We start from the raw sequence: 20,643 nt of genomic DNA on the forward strand, positions 1-20,643 counted from the left end.
TATCTATCTATCTATCTATCTCTATTTCTCCCTCTCATTGTCTGTCTTTCTGACGCACGATGGCTCTCTCTCACTCCGGAGAGACCGAGTAGAGATGTGATACTCTTAAGATGTGACGGATGGTCATCTATTTCTCGTTAGATGTGACTTGCATGCTCCCAATAACATTCGTGAAGCCAATTCAGATCACCAGCGGCATGATGCGGGGGAGTGGGCGAACTGGCGGTCAATGTTGACTGCTGCATGCCATGACACATCATAGGGAAAAATAATGCTTTCGCACATGCGTGGGCAAATACAGTATGGATCTATAGTGAAGGATTCAATGAACAATGCATACAGAGTGAATGTAGAACCAACGACACGAACGAGTGAAAAGTATTAGAAAAATTATTTTATCAGGGGAGCAGAAATTAAAGACAAATATTAGTTATTGCATGTCATGTTACACTTTTATGATGAATCATAACCACGCAACCCAACACAAAAGTAGACACACACACACACAAGCACACACCCTCACACTTTTTATGACTTTTTATTTTAATGTACAAATCAGCTCATTGTAATAAGAAAGTAACTGAAAATATTTGACATGATTTTGATAATAAGCCATCACGATCAGGTGATAAAGTATAGTCAAGTAAAAAACAAACACTCACACACACACACACACACACACACACACAAACACATCTCATAATGTTTGCAAACAGGTGAACAAAATACAATGTTCAAAGAATAACACTTATAGAATTCTCCCCACACAAAGTGGAGTGCATGTATATCGAAAACTTCGTTCCTTTCTTTTATTCCATAGCTCACGTAAAAAGAGAAAAGATCATGGTGGTAACGGAATTTTGAATGTTCATTCGAAATACGATGATTATCAATTGTGTTGATTAAAGGCATAATTAACCATTTGCAGATGAAACAAAAACCCAGCATTAGTGCTTCAAAATAGTTCTAAAATATGAGTTAGTGATAGAAACAACCAATGTAAAAATTTGAACCAGTATAATCGATGTTAAGTATTGTTAAATATACAAAATGTGAACAATAGTTATAATAGAAATGTTGCCAGAATAAACCGTCTACAGTTACGGTTTATTGAGAAAAATAATGATATCTCCTTATGTTTTAGGCTTTATTGCAAAAAATTTATATGGTAGGATGTTTTGTGGTAAAACAAACATACGCATATTCAATGTGATATCTTAAACATTTTTAAAATCACTGCTCCCAAAGGTAAACAGGATCTTTAAACAGCTCTGATACTCAAGAAATAGTGAATGTGGCTCATAGCAGTAAAGGGTTCTTGTCTTTATTTTGGGCAATATTTCTGACAGCTACAGGCACGACTTCGTTCGAATGTCATCGTGTGTCAATGATTTTCAAGTTACAAAAGTATCGGCAAGGCGTGTATCAAAGGTATGTTGATGAATGCAGTGGTATGTGGATGCATCATCTGGTCAATAGATGGCGTCATACATAATGAGAGTTTTTATTCTTCTTTCATTCTGTGCGCAATATACTGTACATTGTAGGTACATAACCTTGGTCATGATTGGTAACTCCCGTAATGCGAAATACGGGAGATATTCCTCTTTAACAAAATAATGATTTTTTTTTTGTCTGACCCTTCTTTGTGATGTTAATATCGTAATTAGATGTTAATGTATACTGGTAACGACGTTAAAATGTTTATATGGGTAAGACAATGCTAGTCACCGATTGCACCACAAGTATGATCAATCATGGGGAAAGTAAAACGCCATTGTGTCATGTTTATCAATACATGAAACAATCGGGACGTCAACTTAAGCAAGATTTTTTTTTTAAATTTGTGTGGGTTACTATTGGAAAACAAAGACCAAATAAAATGATGCATTTTGACACAATTTGCAGCATAAAGTTTACATGCGTCTTCGAAATGCAGAATTAAAAACATTGATCAGAGGGTCTCTGATGAATTTGTATCATTATTTTTATACGGCCTTTTCTTCCTCGTTCCATCTCGATGTCTCAATATCTTTCAAAAGCGCCTTTTGGAAAACAGACATGATATCAGTAAAGGATCTACATCAAAGAGAGGGGGAGGGCGCTTAAGTGTGTAGCTACTGTTCAATTCTATTTAAAACTACGTGCTTTTTTCCTTCAGCCTCAGTGAGTGTTTTGTGATGTTTATAGATAATGCTAAGAGGGAAAGCTAACATTACTGTTACCGTTATCCGAGAACACACTGGGTTTAAAATCGACATTGAGTACCCCACCCCTTTACTTTTCACCAACCGCCCTAAAACCTGTTGATTTTATCGCAAACGACACAATTTAGTTACATCATTTTTCTGTCTATTGAACAGACACGACTCTTACATGATAACGATCAGACACTACAATATGAAAGTACAAAGCGTAAAAGTTACATGCGTGGCAGCGACACAAAACGCGACAAAAGCGAAAAAATGTAAGATAATAGTCAAGCACACTTCGTCATGGCAAAAAAATTGATCTACATAACGCTGAAGGTCATGCACATTGAGACACATTGCGCCGCGCTAGACAATGCAACCCAACTCCACGAGAGTGAGCCAGGGTACTGTGTGAGCATAGAAATTTAGAGTAGAGAGGCAAGCGCCGCCAGCGGCTACGAGGAACATCTGTGGCAGATGTGAAGTTCTCCCGCTTCTGCATTATGACGCATCTCATCATTTTGTTTTTATTTTTTACTTCTTTTTATGGACGAGACGAAACGGAAATTGGAGCAAAGCATTCCAGTCATTCAATATCAGCAGGCTTGCAGTTGATTGTTGTTGTTGCTCATATTATTATGACACGTATGTTTGAGTGCCGACAGCCATAACTTCTTATAGAACATGTAGAATAACAACGATTACGTTGCTATTCTAAAATGCTGGGGGACTAAAGTACATCATTGTGTAACTAATGTAAGAAGTATAGAGAACATTAACATATATATATATATATATATACAGTGTATATATATATATATATATCATTACATAGCATGATGACATTCAGTTGTGGTGAAAATTAACTTATACATACTATCATACTTATGGTGAACATTAACGGGCATACCAAACACGTTTACACATCAACGTTCCTCTTAAAGTGTTAGACGTTACTTCTCTAAATGCGGTGTGGAATCTATCTTGTACTTAGTCTGTCATATCACGACTTGACCGCATGCAGGTGGATATTATTATTCACCTATATACACATGACGCGTTGGGAAGAACCACTATACGGAGAAAAATAATCAGTATGCAGCCAATGTTTCTGTATCACAAGAACATAGGGTCATCACAGGTAAAGTATCACAATAATTATCATTGTTTCAACCTCAGACACTGTAAGAGCTAGAAAATCAACAAGTTTAATTTTCATTTCGTTGGGCAGTGTTTGAGCAAGACACCAAGCGGCGAGTCTATATAAAACCGATGACTGTCTGCGTAAAAACGCAAGTCACAGTTGATACATTATTATGTATACGCTAGCTGTCTTGCCTGACATTTAGGTCTTTCATTTTATGGTCAATTATGAATACAAAAAAAAAAAAAAAAAAAAAAAACCCACCACCAAGTTTCAGGCAGATTTTTAACAAGAGAGAAAAGTCATGATCGCAAACTTGTAACGAAAAAAAAAAAAAGATGGGGATGACAGTAACAATCAACGCAAAATTATCATTTTAAGGTGACGATAATAACGACGATAACGTCACTGACTAAAGTAAAGAGTCATCACAGTCATTAGGATTGATACTGCGACTCTAATACAAAAATGATATTCACAAAAACAGGACTGACAATACACGTGTAATTATGAGTACATTAACTACGATCATGACTGCGAAAAGTGATGACAACGAAATCAATAATTAAATGATTATAAACCGAAACAAAGAGGAGAGAAATGAGAAAAAGAAGAACGAGGAGTAGAAAAAGGAAAAACGACGGGGAAGAGAAGGATCGGAAAGAAGAACTCATCAACTAGACGAACAACAAGAACAACAACAGGAATAGAAGCAATATGAAGTACACTTTGTATAGCATTCAGAATCTCCTAGGTCCGTAAGAGACCCAATCACTAAAGAAAAAGATCACACCGGTACATTCGGGTGGACAATATCTCCTTATTCGTCAGAACATGCGACGACACAGAGCAATATACATGTTGATGAAAAAGAACTATATACAGATGATAATTTCTTCAAGATCATTTCCTTTTTTTTTAAAGTGACAATGTATTCTTTGATTTTGGTATCTTCTTAGAACAGTTTTCCACACGACACACTGCTTATTTGAGATGCATCGATCGATATTTCACTGCCCTGGCGATGGCTTGGATTTCACCCAAAGTTCCTCCCAACTGGAACATCCCACTCGAAATCCTACACCTTTGTGTTGTCTGCACATTAAAAATGCGGTCTATAAAATTTCCTCCGCCATCTGTACATTCTCTCTTCCCTCTTAACGAAAAGTTGTGTTCTCTTTTAATTCTGTCTTCTTGAAACTTGAGGAATCAGCTGGGTTAATAGAGTTTGCACATGAGGTCTAAGCTCGCTTTGGGTTTTTCATGGTTCGATTCGTGATTTTACCGGCAGGGCGTTGGTTGGAAGCCGGTGAAATAACAAGTAGAAATGGAAACGCACGTTCCACATGCAAATGGGGGCTTCGATTTGCGTTCCAATCAGGTTGGTCGAACAAAAAGCTTTTAATTTTGCACGAGGAGTAGACAAAGAGAAAATGGCGGCCTCGAGACATTATGGTTCCAAACATATGCTAGTCTCGTTCGAGGGTCGGTTGGGCATCATCTTATCAATGTAAAAAGACATTCTTCATCGCAGCTTTCTCTGTCATTGAAAGAATATGGTCGGTGGTGGCAGCATTTCAGTTTTGCTGTTGGCAAGGCCGTATACTAAGTACCCTTTATTATGATTTGTAGACTTTTCTCGATTTTTTTTTAGGGGGGGGGGGGTGAGTGAATAAAATTGTCTCCTATTGCAAAGGGAGATTGGATTGCCATTTTCTGCGATCGATACAACAGTCATTAAAACTGCAGAAAAAGAGAAATAAGGAAAAAAAAAACAAAGAACAAAGAAAATGTTTCCCTTACTCCAGCAAATGTTTAAGTTCATAGCAAGTCAGAGGAACTGAAGCAGTCGATAGGTCTTATGGACTAGTACATTCAATCTTCACGTTTACTTTTAAACATAGAGCAATAAACATAGCGGTAAAAGCATCATTAGAGGGACTGTACAGTATTGGTTGAGGTGGGGATTCATGTTTTGAACATTCCTCAGTGAGATAATGAGAAACATCTTATGAAACATGAAAGAGCATATAATTTTAAGAAGGATTCAACGTTTATTTGATGAAAATTGGTTTTCAGATGGCTGAGATATCCAAAAAAACCCGCCTTTTATTAGGATATCTTTGTTTCACCTTGTTTTTGGATATCTAGCCATTTCAAAACCGATTTTCATCAAATAAACTTTTGATACTCCTTAGAATTGCACGCTCTTTGACATCTCATGGAGTGGTTTCTGAATATCTCGCAAAATCGTTGAAAGCTAAATCCTCACCTCAACTAGAACTGTACACACCCTAGAAAGTTATGGAATTCATGGAATTTTCAAATTTCTGCAGAAATGTTCACAAACTTCTCAGATCCCTTTTTAAAGCAAAACCAAAGAAAAATATTTAACAGTTTTTTGTTTTTTTTAACAGTGGTAAGTGTAGCAACTTACATACCAATATTACTTTTTTCTAGAGGAGAGGAGCAGTTACTCCATTTTTGACCAAAAACATAAATTTCAAGAAGTTACTTAATAATGTGGATGTAACCAACATTGCTGTTGGTGTATTGATAAGTTCTAATTGCTAGATTTTGATCTCTGTGCCATAGCCACCTTCAGCACGGGGAGACCGGTTGTAACAATAAAGCACTGGTATGGGAGAGTCATGTCTAAATGTAGCTCACAATCAATTGCACATGCACATATATCCTCTCCTTCTAGCCATCCATCCACTTTCCATCTATCTCTCCATTTAAACATACATGTATATGTTATTTATATAAAATATCATGCATTATAAACACAATGAATATGGATACGAAGAGATTTCTTTATAAGATACATGTATAACCAGAATATCCTCACGGTCTCCACTCCCGCAATAACAGGGTTCACCTGTATATAAATACAAGCTTGTACATGAATGTGTGTGTATGTGTGTGTGTGTGTGTGTGTGTGTGTGTGTGTGTGTGTGTGTGTGTGTGTGTGTGTGTGGGCTTAGCTATCTCTGTCTCTCTCTCTCTCTCTCTCTCTCTCTCTCCCCCACACTACATGTAGAGCCTATTTCCAAGTTGGGGTACGTTTACGCAAATATACAACCATGTACATGTACAGTATACGACCATACAAGGTGACTTTCAAAATGACAGTGTATGGACAAAACGTTTCAAGCTGCTTTATCCTGGTTTTCTTTTTCATTTCTTTTTTTTTATTATTGGTACATGCTGCCTTACGCAGAGCTGGTACAAAATACAATATGCTTGTACAGTACATAGTAACCACATGATATGTTTGAGCGGCGTAAATGGCAAAAAAGGAGTTCTTGCTTGGCAATAACCTGAATCTGCATCATTTACTGTTCATCAAACAAGTGACAAAGACATCACTGTGACATTTCATCTTGAAGAATATCTCACTGGAAACATATACATTGTAAGTCTTGACAATTACTTAACATAATCACTACTAATCCGCAAAATTAGAAACTGGATGAAAAATCAAAACTTGTGACAGTCTGACAGCCTTTGAAAGAATTCTACAATCAACCAATGAAAAACAAGCAGATAATGACCCATGTTCATGCAGAGTACAGATAGTGGAAATTGGCACTCGTGTTCTAGCTGGTGAATGACCAGTGCCCACATGGAAATAGTTTAGAACTGGAAGGAATAAAGAGAGGATGTATCCAAGTCTGTACATGTATTTCCATTACTGGTACTGTATTTAGTTTCTTCACTAAAAAAAAAAAAAGAAGAAGAAGAAGAAAAAAAAAAGCAGCACCTGGACATTTGCCGGAAGAAAATTACTACACTGTAGTGTACATTGTATTGATAAGTTCTGTAATCTCAGACTGCTTGCTCCTTTGTCCAAACAATTGGCATTTCTCATTATTTTCAAAATATTGAGATTGGTACATTGTAGTGGTGCCTCAATGGGAAAATAACATCCCCCACCTGGACCACTTCCCAACATTACCCCCATTTTAATGGGTTTGAATGGTATGATTTTCCCCCATTTTTTTTTTTTTTTTTACTGCAAGGAAACACTGAGTAAATCATATCAATGTATTCTGACATTGTAGCAACAAGACACTCCTGTGTAAATTTGAGAATTTATTGATTGACCCTGAAAACACAAGCAACAGGTGTTGTTCAAACACATTGTTTGAATATCCACAAGATCAGTAGCAGTTCAAGTTTCATGCTTGCTACAGTGTGTATGTACATTGTATTAAATCATTTTGCACATTAAATATTGATAGGGATATTATGAAAACCTGCACAGTTTGGAGCCAGTGCAGTTTCTTGTTTTGCTTAGAGATTCATTTCATGTTCAGACAATACAGACATAATATCCATTACTATCCCCAAACAGATAACAAACAAAATTTAATGAAATGGTGCAAAAACAGGGTTTCACTGTTTGTATTAAAGTAAAACATTGTCTGTTCATAATCACAGATAAGAGATGCCTACCAGGGGTCATGAGAAGTTAATGATGCATATCACAATGGTCAATACACTTTAAAATTCTTTAATGCAGGTTAAACACTGATTGATAAGCAAAATTTGTCCCACATACGTGTGTGTGCACTGGATGAGCAAAATCTCACTCTTGTATATCAGGTCTTAGACTCTCAAGAATTGACAATGCTATGACATTTTTTTTTCTCTCACTCCCCTTCTTTCTGCTTCTCTCTCTCTCTCTCTCTCTCTCTCTCTCTCTCTCTCTCTCTCTCTCTGTATCTTTCTCTTTCTGAAAGAGAATGATGCGATGTTCATTTCCTTAGCAGAGGTGGTTTAGTGATATCATTTTTGCACAACCAGTAAGTAATGTGCCAATTAGTGGACTGTACTTTTACAGGGAGGTGAAGAAAACGAAGGGAGATTATAATCGAGATGTGGGATAGTCTCGATACCAGCCAGCATATTTTTTCAGATGGTAGAGTTCCTCTCATGCACTAGAAATACAGCTGTATCAAGAAAGCGAGTGAATTACTGGGTTTGGTCTGGTTGAGTATCTGGTAGCCACGGGCAACCACAAATGACGGCCACAAAATTTAGAGCACATGACCGAGTGCAAAAAATATTCATATTCATAACAATATCATGCAGAAAATTATATCCTTAGAGTACAGCTGCACAGAGTGAACAGACAATTCATGTGTGTGTTTCTGTTTTCTGTGCATATTCTTGATGTAATTTTCTACATTGTATCAGGGAGGTGGGAAGAGTTGCCCCACCTCCCTGATTGTACATGTATATCACTAATCAACCAAACAATTAGACACCTATCAAGGCTCTGAATCAAGTTGATTTTTGTTTCGTCTGGATTTTATGAGGCTGTCATTTAGAGGATTCTTGAAAGATTAGAGATTACAAACACGAACACACTTTACAAGATGAAGAACATTATAAAACAGCTTTGATCCGTTCTGTTCAGTGAAGCAGAGTTTTCCCTCTAAACACATCTTTAATTTGTTTACACATGATACAATACATATCACACATGCATGCTTTTGTTTTCTTTCTCTCTGCTCTTTGCAGTCATTTCAGACCTTGTCTAAATTATTTTTTTTTCCAGCAATTTCCTGACTGATCCTGAGAACAGAAAAATAACTACATGTATGTGAGTATAAAAAGTGTTGAAAAGGATCTAGATATTACCTCACATATAATCATAATCTTTGACAAGACCAACTCAACCACTTTCTCATCCCCCCCCCCCCCCCCCTTATATACTGGTATATAAATACATGACAAAAAAGAAGAAGACAGAAATGGGAATAGAATTAAGCAAACTTTTATCTTGATTGGCATGTCTGTACTATCTGTTCTGACTAAAAATGAGTAAAATCACATCTTATTCTATGTCAAAAGCAGGTTTACATCAGCATGTTAACTGATGGCACCTGCTGCCATGGTTAAGTCCTCTTCTGCCTATATCACCCATACGCCTTTCCACTTGATAGACAAACAGCCACCACATACAGCATGTAGCACGTAGGTCTTCCTGTGTGCTGGTCCCACCGAGAACCGGTCCTTAGCTGCTGGAAGCTGTCAGTTTTCCTCCACATGGGGGTGGGGGACTCGAGGTTGTGGTGAAAGGAGGGAAGATCCAAAACATCAGCTGGACTTCTCCTGCCGCTTAGTCCAGTCGGCAGGTGTGAGCGTCTTCATGGAGAAGGCGTGAATTATCTTGAGTTCCTCCTCCAGGCAGGCGTTTACCATCCTGAATACCAAGAAGACAAATGAAGAGGATAGTTCTGAGGTCATGTCCTGGGTAACGTTTTCCATATGGCAAATTTAATCACACTGATGATTATACATTATGACACTTCAACACATTGTGACACTTTAACACACAGTGATACTCATAATGCACATTTGAGGCCATTATTTGTTTTGGTGTTTTTTTAGCAGCATATGGACATCGATTACAAGAAAAATGGCCCATACAAAACAACTGCATCATGAATGTCTTTGTTTTTCTTTGTGTGCCACATTCACATGCCAAACTCAGTCAACAACTTGCAAACTAACCAACTCAAACAAACAATCTATGCTGTATATGTATGTCACAGTACCAGCTGCACAGTGCACTTAAAGCATCGTAGCTATGTCATAAAATTTACATCTCAGCAAAGCTTACAAATTTCTTTTCATCTTTGCTTTTCTTGCACACACCCTATACTGTAAAAGTGGAAATTTTCGCGGTGTTGAAATTTTTCGCGCATTTCGCGCAACCAGACACTAGCGCGAAAATAAAAGCACACATATATTTTTGCTTGCAAAATGTTCCTGTACTTGGTGTCTTGATTCCGTGGAATTAAAAACAAGCGAAAACTCTTCTTACCCGGCCAAGCGCGAAAATATCCACTTTTACAGTAATGAAAAGTTACACGGCCAGAAAAAACAACAATGCATTTCAAAAGTTCGCAATGCTGTATGGTCTCAGAATATTGTGGCACACTGAGAGGTTTACACTGTGGAACACAATGGCCCGAATTCATGAACATGGTACAATTGAAACCATGGTTTAAACCATGGACAATTTGTATGGAGCGCCAAGTGTCGCATGGCCTACTTTGTTACGAAATCAGTCATTTCGTCGACAAAATGACAATTTTGTTAATATTTCGTTACAAAAAGATTATTTTGTTGATGAAATGACTGATTTCGCATGAAATAGGCCATGCGACACTTGGCGCTCCATACAAATTGTCCATGGTTTAAACCATGGTTTCAATTGTACCACCTTTGTGAATTTGGGCCTTTGGGTTTAAAATGTTATCAGATGTTCTCTTTCAAAGACAGAATAAATTCTGAGGCGAGTACTGCTTGTGCTATTCATGGTCAACAGTCACTGAAGCTTGTGCCTACAATCAACATACTCAAACGAAACTCAATGTTTTGTGGTCTCAGAATAATGTGGCACACAGAGGGTTTACACCGTGGCACACAACGAGCTGAAAAAGTTCTCTATTACTCTGTAATCTTTAGAAGTCCAGATACAAATGAATTCTGAGTGGGTAAATTGTGTGCTGTTCATTGCTAACAGTCACTGTTCAAAGCTAGAGATCTACTACCAACCTAGAAATACGGTGGTGTAATTGTGACACGACATTCATATCACTCAGTTTCCAACTCTCCTTGTTTATAGCTGGGACTGACAAATTCAGCCTTTCAAGCTACAGCCTGTCCCTGAAGAGAACAGTCTTCTCTTCATTGATCTTGAACTTTCTTCACTTTTCTCCCCCTCTTAATCTCCTGTACAGAGATGTATGCATGTGTGAGCAATTGTTAGTGTATATTGATGTGTGTAAGTATATAGAGGCTCTACTTATTTTGTAATAACAATTGATTTGGGTAAAAATGACTATCTGCTTGCCACCCATCTGCATGTCATTCTCACCTGTGTCTCTGCAGTAGCGGCTTGCCCTCAAATTTTTCTGAGACTATTACAGTTGAAAACTTTTGTCCGCATCCACCTGCAGTCTCATCCAGAACTTCCTGTGGAAATGGCCCAAAAAAATAAAAAAATATCAATAAACATGACTACATTGCAACAAAATTTCCTGTATTTTCTAGTTAATAACAAAACAAAACAAAACAAAACAAAACACAGTTGTTTTCTGTACTTCAGTAGATCTAAACTCTGTCATTCCTGAGAAAGAATTTTATATTCTTTCATCTGCTTCAACTGTATTTGTGCTTGAATATTAAATCACTCACATTAAGTCATGATTAGCTTAATGCCTACATGTACTTCAGCATAATCGTCGTCAAATACTTTAGTAGGACATTCTAGCTACAGTTGAAGTAGAGTCCACTTTTTTTTTTTTCACTGATTTTATTTGTGCATCCTGATCGAAGCAGGATCCGTTTCCTGAAGTCATCACATAAAAGTTCTTGTTAATCTCGGAATGGCCCAAGTTGCTCGTATGTAGCTAGCTAGACCTAATGTTAGTCGACCTCTATCAAGTCTGTCAGTATGGACTTTCAAATCCATTCATGGTATGAAGATTGAAGTCTTTCATAAGTTATAAAGTGAGTGTTATGAGCGAAAAGTCTCTCATTATTTTGGGTGACTGTGACGTGGATATCCCAACTCTCATTCGGGGGGGGGGGGGGGGCATTCTTAATACACTGCTAGCCACCTTGCGCCTGCAATCGAATATCCCAGTTGTGGAGTCTTGCTTGCCGTAGTCAGATTCAGAAGAAGGGTCATCACCATGCACCACTGATTTTCACATGCACTGGAAACTAGAGTACCGTACAACAAATATCAGTATCTGGGACTACACTCGCACCCCTTGAGCCTTGTTGTCTAACCCTCCCCAAGCCAAGATGTCATGTGTGGCTATTCAAGTGAATATACTTACCACATGAGTTGCTTGAAGTTCATCACGAATCTTCTTTTCAAGGCTTTCTGCTGTTACAGCCATAATTAAAATTATAGCCTAGGAAATTGCTTTTAGATGATACCAACAAGATATGAGTCAGCCCACCTACCATTACAGTTTTCGCGATCCTTGAGTTGTTCGTCGTTTCGCCGTTAGGGGGCGCAAGGCTGGAAGCATCGACATCAAGTATGTACGATTTTTCGGTGGTGTGGAGTGGCTCGTTTGTTTGCTTGGTCATTGAGGGTGGGGCCATGGGATACATATTTTCCTACAGGTCTGGGCCCTGTTTTATGAAGAGTTATAATTGATTATATATCTGATTTCAGTCATGAGTCTATGGCAGCCTGTGTGTTAAGGAAATTTAAAATCGATTATATCTCTTGATAAAACGGGGCTCTGGAGAAGGTGATTGAGGTGGAGAATGGGGTAGTGAGTACGATGACTGATCGATTGAGGATGGGAATGAGGGGATGAGAAAGGAATTGGACATGAGAGATGGGGCTTGGTGAGGTGTGAATAAGGGATCATGGTGATCGAATTGGGATGCTGTCAAAAGCGATTACCGGAATGGTAATTGTGTCGATGACATAAATCATTTATTAAATGGTGACTGATGACGAGTATGTGATGAATTAGGAATGTGATTGAAGTGCAATTAGTGAAAAAATATATAGCAAATTGCTAGTTCATACACCTCGATCAAATCATTTTTGACATAAACATAGGCCTACTATTACTCACACGTGCATACTTTCACATACACTTGAATACGACATATTGTTATCTAGATCCCACACATACAGCTACCCCCTGCGTCCACATTCCCATGACTTTCAACCTTTTTAAACACATCCAGATTTTCACACTACATATTTTTGAAAGTTTTATAGATGAAGAGTTTGTTTGCAAAAACCGATAAGTCCATTTTTGAAGATTTTGAAGTACGGTCTCTGTCATAAAGTATAAAATAATACCTTTTAAATGATACATTGGTCACTACATATAAAGGTACATTTTCGAAGTTATGGTCAAAAGAAGCAAAAATTTTCTTATTATTCTCTTTATTTTTCTTGACCTTTAATTGTAAATATCTCCATTTGGCAAATATGGACTTATCGGTTTTTGCGAACAAACTCTTCAGATGTTAAGACAGTGTTGACAAGATTACTCCTGTATGTAAAGCCTGATGTGTATGGTGGCACAGCCTCCTCATTCTAGCCCATTGCCACTTACCATAAAGCCAGGATAGAATAGCACGCTCACAATTATACAACAGTAATATATGAATAGATTTTATGTATTTTGTTTATGTAGTATTGGTCCAGTTGTTCTGATGTTTTGTACGAAGTATATTTTTAGAATATAATTTATATAGGTTGGATATTTTATATATATATATATATATATATATATATATATATATATATATATATACATGTATATATATATATATTTTTTTTATTTATTTATTTTTTTTGCTGTTGAGTAGAATGATGAAGGATGGTGTCTAATATTCATACTTTTATAATTTTGGCAAAATATGTGGTAATATTTAGTGCAATATATTCAAATTCAACTATGATTCTTTTTTTTTAAAATATAGATGTTATGTATGACAGTTCAATGTGTTTCATTTAATTTGAACATATTCATATGCCATTGCAATGTATTTTAGCCCTCAGCCCGGGCTACGAGTTTGCAAGTTTTTTTTTGTTTTGTTTTTAAATCAAATAAACCATTCTAATAATAACAATAATAATAATAATAATAATAATAATAATAATAATAATAATAATAATAATAATAATAATAATAATAATAATAATACAATTTAATCCCCCCATCCGACACATAAACACACATGAGGTCTGAAACAGAAGGTCTGCCAAACTCTCTTGCCATCAATGCAAAAATTTTGCAATTCACCAAATTCTAGCTGTCTCACTCTCACTCTGATAAACAAATTCTCACACTGAACCCCTGAAATAAACAGAAAAAAAGAAGTAGAACATAAAAAGGCCCTTTCATCTATGAGCTGAAATCCTGGCTGAAGGATGCACCTGAATGCACCAATAAAGCTGTAAAATTGACCAAGCTCACTACTATGGAAGAGTGAAGGCTCCCTTCCACATCATACTGTAAAACGAGAAATGTTCGCATGCATTTTAATTTCGTGAATTTCGCGAGCGCCAAGATTCGCGGAATTAAAATGCACGTGAAATTTCTTACTGTATCTACACCATATGCATTGAACGCAAGAGGCAATTCGCGAAAATTTCTTGCCACGAAAAAGGCCGTCGGCTCCAATTCGCGAAAATTTCGTGCCGCGAATATATCATGTTTTACAGTACTCCCCTCCTGCACCTGTCCTCAGGCTTGGACACTCCACTCCCTCGCAATGTTTCACTGCAAACTTTCACTCAGCTTGCAGCCCTGCACATAATTATACACACAGATCAGAGGGGACATGCAGTCACTCTTCTTTACGTGTTCATTGTCTACATGCGACCTCAACTCACAGATAACCATGCATATGTAAAAAAAAAGACAAGAAAAAAAGATTCCAATAAACATTCTAGGCAGATTCTGAAGCACAAATTACAAACACACACACACAAAAAATCATTTCTCTGAAGAACTTATACTTGGATATAATATTTCATACTTTTTATATAGCACAGAAGAGAAGATGTGACATACTCTCACACATTTTAGAGAAATAAATTTAACATGATGTTTGTGGTAGCATTGCAACCCATCAACATAATAACTAATTCATTCAAGTCTTCTCCATGTACAACGCAACATAAATGAAAGCATCATTTCCTTGCTCGGAATCACTATCGCTAATATGATACTTCCTAAGAAGTATGGGGGTAGATATATTCAAATTACACCAGAGATTCAACGAGTTCATCCATATTCATAAGGATCTACACTAAAGTCTGCCATTAGCAAATCAGATACAATACAGCTGCAAATAACTGTGGGGAGAAAAGGGGAGGCTAAAGGAATTGTGCACAATATTCTGACAGCTCTATAATGTTCTGATTGTGCAAACAGGAAATATTTCTTGCCCTCAGTCGAACATTGATCTTTACAGAAATATTCCATAAAATGGCTGCTCGATATTCCCCTGCATTCCTACATTATACACAAATGTGACTTGAACCATAAATATATTTTCTCAGAAACCACGTTATTCTGCCTTTTTTCAAACAAAGTAGGCCTATAGTCAGTGACCCTTGTTTTATCGACTGCTACCAACGATGACAATTATCATGACTACAGCTAATAACTGTACAGATCAGCATCTACTGCAAATAATAAATCACTGCTCCGACTACTGCAATGACTATGAATTAAATATTCTACCTACAAATCTCTTGTGAAAATAATGCCTTAGTGCATATGATTATGCAATGTATAGCCTTCCACACAAAAAATATGTTTTCAGTCAAATGAGTCTTCCCTACTTGGTATTAGTACATTTGAGTCTGGCATAATGGCAGTCCTTTTGCAATGTATACATATAGGTATGTAAAACGAAACAAAAAAGATAAATTGTATGCTGCTGACAAACTTTTACACTGTTTACACCCTTCTGCTCATGAATCAACAAAATCGCCTCTAATCCAAGCTTTAGCATATTTAATCCGAGTAACATGATAGCGAACAGCTCTCTACTCCTTGTTGTTGGTCGTTGTTACTTTGTGCTGAACACAGGGATGCCCAGTTAAACGCACTTTCCCCATGTCAGAGATTTGGAGAGCTTCCTTGTACATGAAAAAGCCTCAACTTTGAAACTGCCAAGACCTGAATTTAGGCTTTTGCCTAAAAACTGGCATTCCTGTGAAAACATCTATTCAACTCCCCTAAATTCACTCCGTCAAACCTCTCTGCACCATCTCACTGCATTACTGCCCCACACTATTGTATGTATTGCACATTTAGTTCAGTCTCATCGGAGACTGTGCTGTGTGTAGGAGCAAATCTAAAGGGGTCAACTGGTGTACCCCCAACGTTTGAAATTGGAACAAAATAGTCCACACAGCGGTGTTCCTACCTACTCATCCTCAAGAATACCCTGAATATCAGATCCACGCCAAATCAAGATTTCCTCACTATACCAGCATCAAATATTGGTAGCATTATTATTATCATTTCTTTTTTTCTGAATTCAGACTCCCCATATCAAGTTTTTCATTTGGGAGACTGGGGTACTATCTTCACGTCTACTTTGTTCAGCTGTGGTATAAGGCACTACAGAGTGTCAGCAAATACATTGACCGTTCCAGCACGAACAATGCATACATCCTGAAAGCTTGTGAGAGAAGACTGCCGAGGTAAACTTTTCTCTCCTGCTTCTACAAATCTTTAACTTCTTTTACCACACGCAGAATATATATCACACATCTTTTTTATTTTTTTTTTAATTTATGCCTCAGATAAAGAATATTTATCCATAAAGAACAATTTGTTCAGTCAGGAGAGTAGCAAGAAAAATCTGTAAAACGACAGCAAGAAATTTGTATGATATTGAGCAACAGACTGTAGTCTTATGCAAATGACCTCACAAGTTGATGTAATTATGTAAGAAGCATTGTCAAGTGTCCACTTATCACCATATTAGAAAAGTTCCTGTACACTTCTAACAGCCATCATATAACTTAAATTCTGACAGATTTATTGTTATTTCACTGCTATCTCACAACTATGATCTTTCCCTTGGGACACATTTTGTGCGAGTAACTGTTGATTATATATTTTTATAAGAGAAAGAAAGGTCATTCTTCTATATCAAGAAGTATTGTTTGACAGCATGAGCAGGCTAAATTACTCTCACGGAGAAGTCACAAATACAGCTTTGCCACACAAAACTTTGCTGACATCTCCTTACACGACACAGAAGTATTGTGCAACAACTACTCCTGCAAAACTATGAAGAAACCTCTTCACACCCCATTCATCAGTCTAGCACATCTCTCATCTACCCTGATAATTTCTGAATAAATGATTGAACATCTGAGAAATCTATCTTTTTTTTTTCTACACATTTTCTTTGTACGACACTCTGCGAGAATATGATATATTAGATCCTCTCTTGTTTGCATATTTACAAATGCTTTACATATACAGAAGAGTAAGAAATTTGTGTGTATCTACAGAATTAGAAAAAGATATCAAACACAATATTACAGATCTGAACACCCTTCACACCCCTGAATACACCGACGATCTAGATTTATAAAAGCTCTCCTCACAAATAACACCTTTGGAAGATAAAAGCGAGTATGAAATCAAAGGGGCAGGAATCCACACTACACAAACTGTGACATGAGTAAGACTCAATGACAACCACCCTTGCCCTATGACAATCTCTGCTTTATATGTGGTGCAACGCATAATAACATAAATTATAATGATAAAAATAACAAATTACGAGGATGACACAGGAAAGTAATGGTAATCATGGTAATTATCAATTCCCTTGGCTATGATTATTACTGCCATTTTTATCGGCATTCATTTTCCACCAAGATGAAAAATTACAACTCACAAGTGTTTTCCTGGCTTATATAAGTAGCAAAACTGCTGACAATAAATCTGTACTACCTATTACACAAGTTATGCACATGTCAGACTCAAGAGTATTTACAATGGTGCGTGTTGCACCATTTCAAATACCAAGAGTGTGCTGCATCTCCACTAACATCACACACTTAAACCTGTGCATTATTTGTTTTATCAATATATAAACTACGAACTCTGTAATCTGCGATGCAGACCATGCTAGTCACAGCAATTGTTTGGATTCATACCATCCCACCGCTGCACAGAGCAATGGTAATCTGCCACAGGATAATGAGCAGTGCAGTTATGCTTTTCTGCTGTGCACTCTTTACACTCCCATTTATTAGTGGAAATATAAAGAGAGCATGTAAGACTCATTTCAGCACTTCTGATTGATGACATTCTTAACCCTAATCAGGCTGGGGGGGGGGCGGAATCCGCCCCCCCCCCCTCGACGTTTCGCGCAATATCTTCGCAGCGCGATAAGCTCCCGCCGCGATGTTTCATGACTTTTTTCTTTGAAGTATCGCGCAACTTTTGAGACCAAAATTGTTGCGCCCGCGCGTACCGTTTTGACGCGACGCCCATTGGAAAAAAATTTGTCAACCCCAAAATTGCTCCAAAACGTGATTTTGTGTACAAATCCAATGCAAATTGTGTTTTTTCAATTAATTCACATAAAAATTCATATCTTGACTTAGAATGGATGAAATTAATTTATTTTAGCATAATAAAGCTTCGAAAAATGTCTGTGACAAATTTTGGCCAAAAAACAAACAAAAACAAAAGGTCGAAAAACAGAGAAATACATAAGAAATTCCAAAAAACAATCAAATACATAAGAAATTAATTTCGATACAGATTTTTTTTTATCCTATGTCTCAGGAGAATGATACAAGAAACATTTTAAAAAAGAAATTAGCTTAATTAGAGCATTAATAAGTGATTTAGAGCCCAAAACTGATTTTATGCATAAATTACAATAATTAATTAATGTAAAATATAAGAAAAATTTTTCGGAGAAAGCAACCACACATTTTGATAGTATACGTCGCGGGCGTCGCGTGTGCCGATTTTCGGCGCGATCACGCGTTCCATAGGCGAGATCTGAAGGGGGGGGCGGAATCCCCCCGATATAGCATAGCCAAAAAAGCCCAGCCTGATTAGGGTTAAACCCATGTAATAAACTTATTTCACAAAAGAAAATCATTAAAGCATACAAATAATGAGCACATAAATCAACCATACAAACAATAAAATAGCAATCAAAACATAATAATCCTGGCATTTTGTTATCACCTTCAAGTGAAGAAACCTCATACAAATAAGACACTTTAATGAAGAATCAGGGACTCATGGGAAGCATCCGTCCAGTATTTTATGCAGGTTCCTGCCCCTTGGATTAGAATGTCTATTACCACACACATTGCAAAGTATGTTCTCAGTATGAATCAAGCTATTCTCAATTTTCAGTGACTAAACAGGTCTGACTAGTCAGACAAAACAGCCTGCCATCAAATAAATGAAATATAACAATTGAAATAATTCCTTGAAGGAATGCTTTACCAAGTAGCAATGGATATGTACAGGCAATCCACTGGAGATTACTCTTCTTCTTCTTAAAAAGAAAAGAAAAAAAAGCAAATAAAAATACCAAACACAAAGAAAAAAAAAGAGCAAAAACTTTTGCAGCCCTGTAAATCACAGGAATTATGTTACACTGATTTCAGTTTGGCACGAGAAAAGTCCTTTCTTCAGAATACCCAAGATTCTCACTTGATTCTTCACAGCTTGTTGTTTATTAAACCACATACGTGCAGAGGAGCTGTACGATATGTACAGTACGTCTTATTTGCACTCCCAAGCAAGCTTCAAGTTGCAGTTTTCCAATGTCATCTCGTACTCAGATCACTGAGATGTGTCACATAGTTCATCCACCCTGGATGGCTTTGTTTGCAGCCAACAGTGGCCTTTTGCACTGTTTTATACTTTTCCCTAACAGAACTGGTGCAGCACTAAACGGTCTGCTACTATCAGGAGGTACTCAGAACTACCTCCGACATGCTAAAGGGCATGCACTACATGCAGCATAGTCTTGCTGGCAAATCAACAATGGTAGTTTCAGCAAGGGATTTCTCAAAAGCTATAGGAAGAGAATATTTTTAAAGGACATGACATGCTACAGAAAACTATGGCACATATTAACCATGGGAGAGATACTTCAAAAAGATCATTCCTCTTCCTCCAAAAGCTTTAAGATGACAAACAACTCTATCTCACCAAAAAACCCAATATCTTAATTTATTTCTTCTTCTTCTTTTTTTTTTTTGTCAGATGACATGTCCAACGAGAGAAAGCTGAGTCGTTGTGAATATCTTAAGAAAGGCAAAGTTGTAAAATTGACAATTTTTGTGCAGATTATCTTCCCTGCTCTATCAGGAAAGTTGGAAATTCACTACTAGTGGCTGGAATTCATAACCACTACGCTCAATTTTGCTAGAAACTGTTGACATTTGACCTGTGATCATATAATTTGACGATGACAAAACACAGAAAGCAAAATGTGTGCGAGTCTAAATTTCGCCTTGGTATCACAGAGTGTGGATTGGTGAAAGAAATATCCACACCTCAAGATATCCCACGTTTAACAGCAGTGACACTGGCGTTGACATAAAACGACCCACAAATGATCATAAGCTCATAGAGTAAGACAGGTGGATGAGGTCAGTTTAATGAAAGTCGTAAGAGAGACTTTTTGCTCACAAGACACACTTATGAGAGACTTCATGAAATAGATTTTACTTCTCTTTGAAAGTCTCTTATAGCTACATACATTGTATGA

General features: G+C 37.1%; 1 protein-coding gene across 1 annotated transcript; it reads right to left on the reverse strand.

Moving 5' to 3' along the window:
• Nucleotides 1-9,177: 9,177 nt before the first annotated feature.
• On the reverse strand, nt 9,178-12,348 carry LOC139728197 (bolA-like protein 2). The gene is made up of 3 exons (XM_071639159.1): nt 12,207-12,348; nt 11,237-11,334; nt 9,178-9,553 (listed from the first exon to the last, which is right to left on the reverse strand). The coding sequence occupies exons 1-3, from the start codon at nt 12,267-12,269 to the stop codon at nt 9,448-9,450; spliced, it is 267 nt and encodes an 88-aa protein (XP_071495260.1). The 5' UTR covers nt 12,270-12,348; the 3' UTR covers nt 9,178-9,447.
• Nucleotides 12,349-20,643: the final 8,295 nt, after the last annotated feature.

The sequence above is a fragment of the Diadema antillarum genome, unplaced genomic scaffold, assembly GCF_040938485.1.
Source record: "Diadema antillarum isolate AM-2024a unplaced genomic scaffold, OU_Dant_1.0 seq00000169_RagTag, whole genome shotgun sequence".
NCBI classification, from domain to species: domain Eukaryota; kingdom Metazoa; phylum Echinodermata; class Echinoidea; order Diadematoida; family Diadematidae; genus Diadema; species Diadema antillarum.

What these genes read in the sequence shown, in the direction of transcription:
- LOC139728197 (XM_071639159.1), bottom strand. Translation starts at nt 12,269, where the DNA reads ATGGCTGTAACAGCAGAAAGCCTTGAAAAGAAGATTCGTGATGAACTT. An exon ending in AACTTCAAGCAACTCATGTG is followed by an intron (nt 11,335 to 12,206) that starts GTAAGTATATTC and finishes CCATTTCCACAG; the next exon opens with GAAGTTCTGGATGAGACTGC. An exon ending in CCGCTACTGCAGAGACACAG is followed by an intron (nt 9,554 to 11,236) that starts GTGAGAATGACA and finishes CTTGGTATTCAG; the next exon opens with GATGGTAAACGCCTGCCTGG.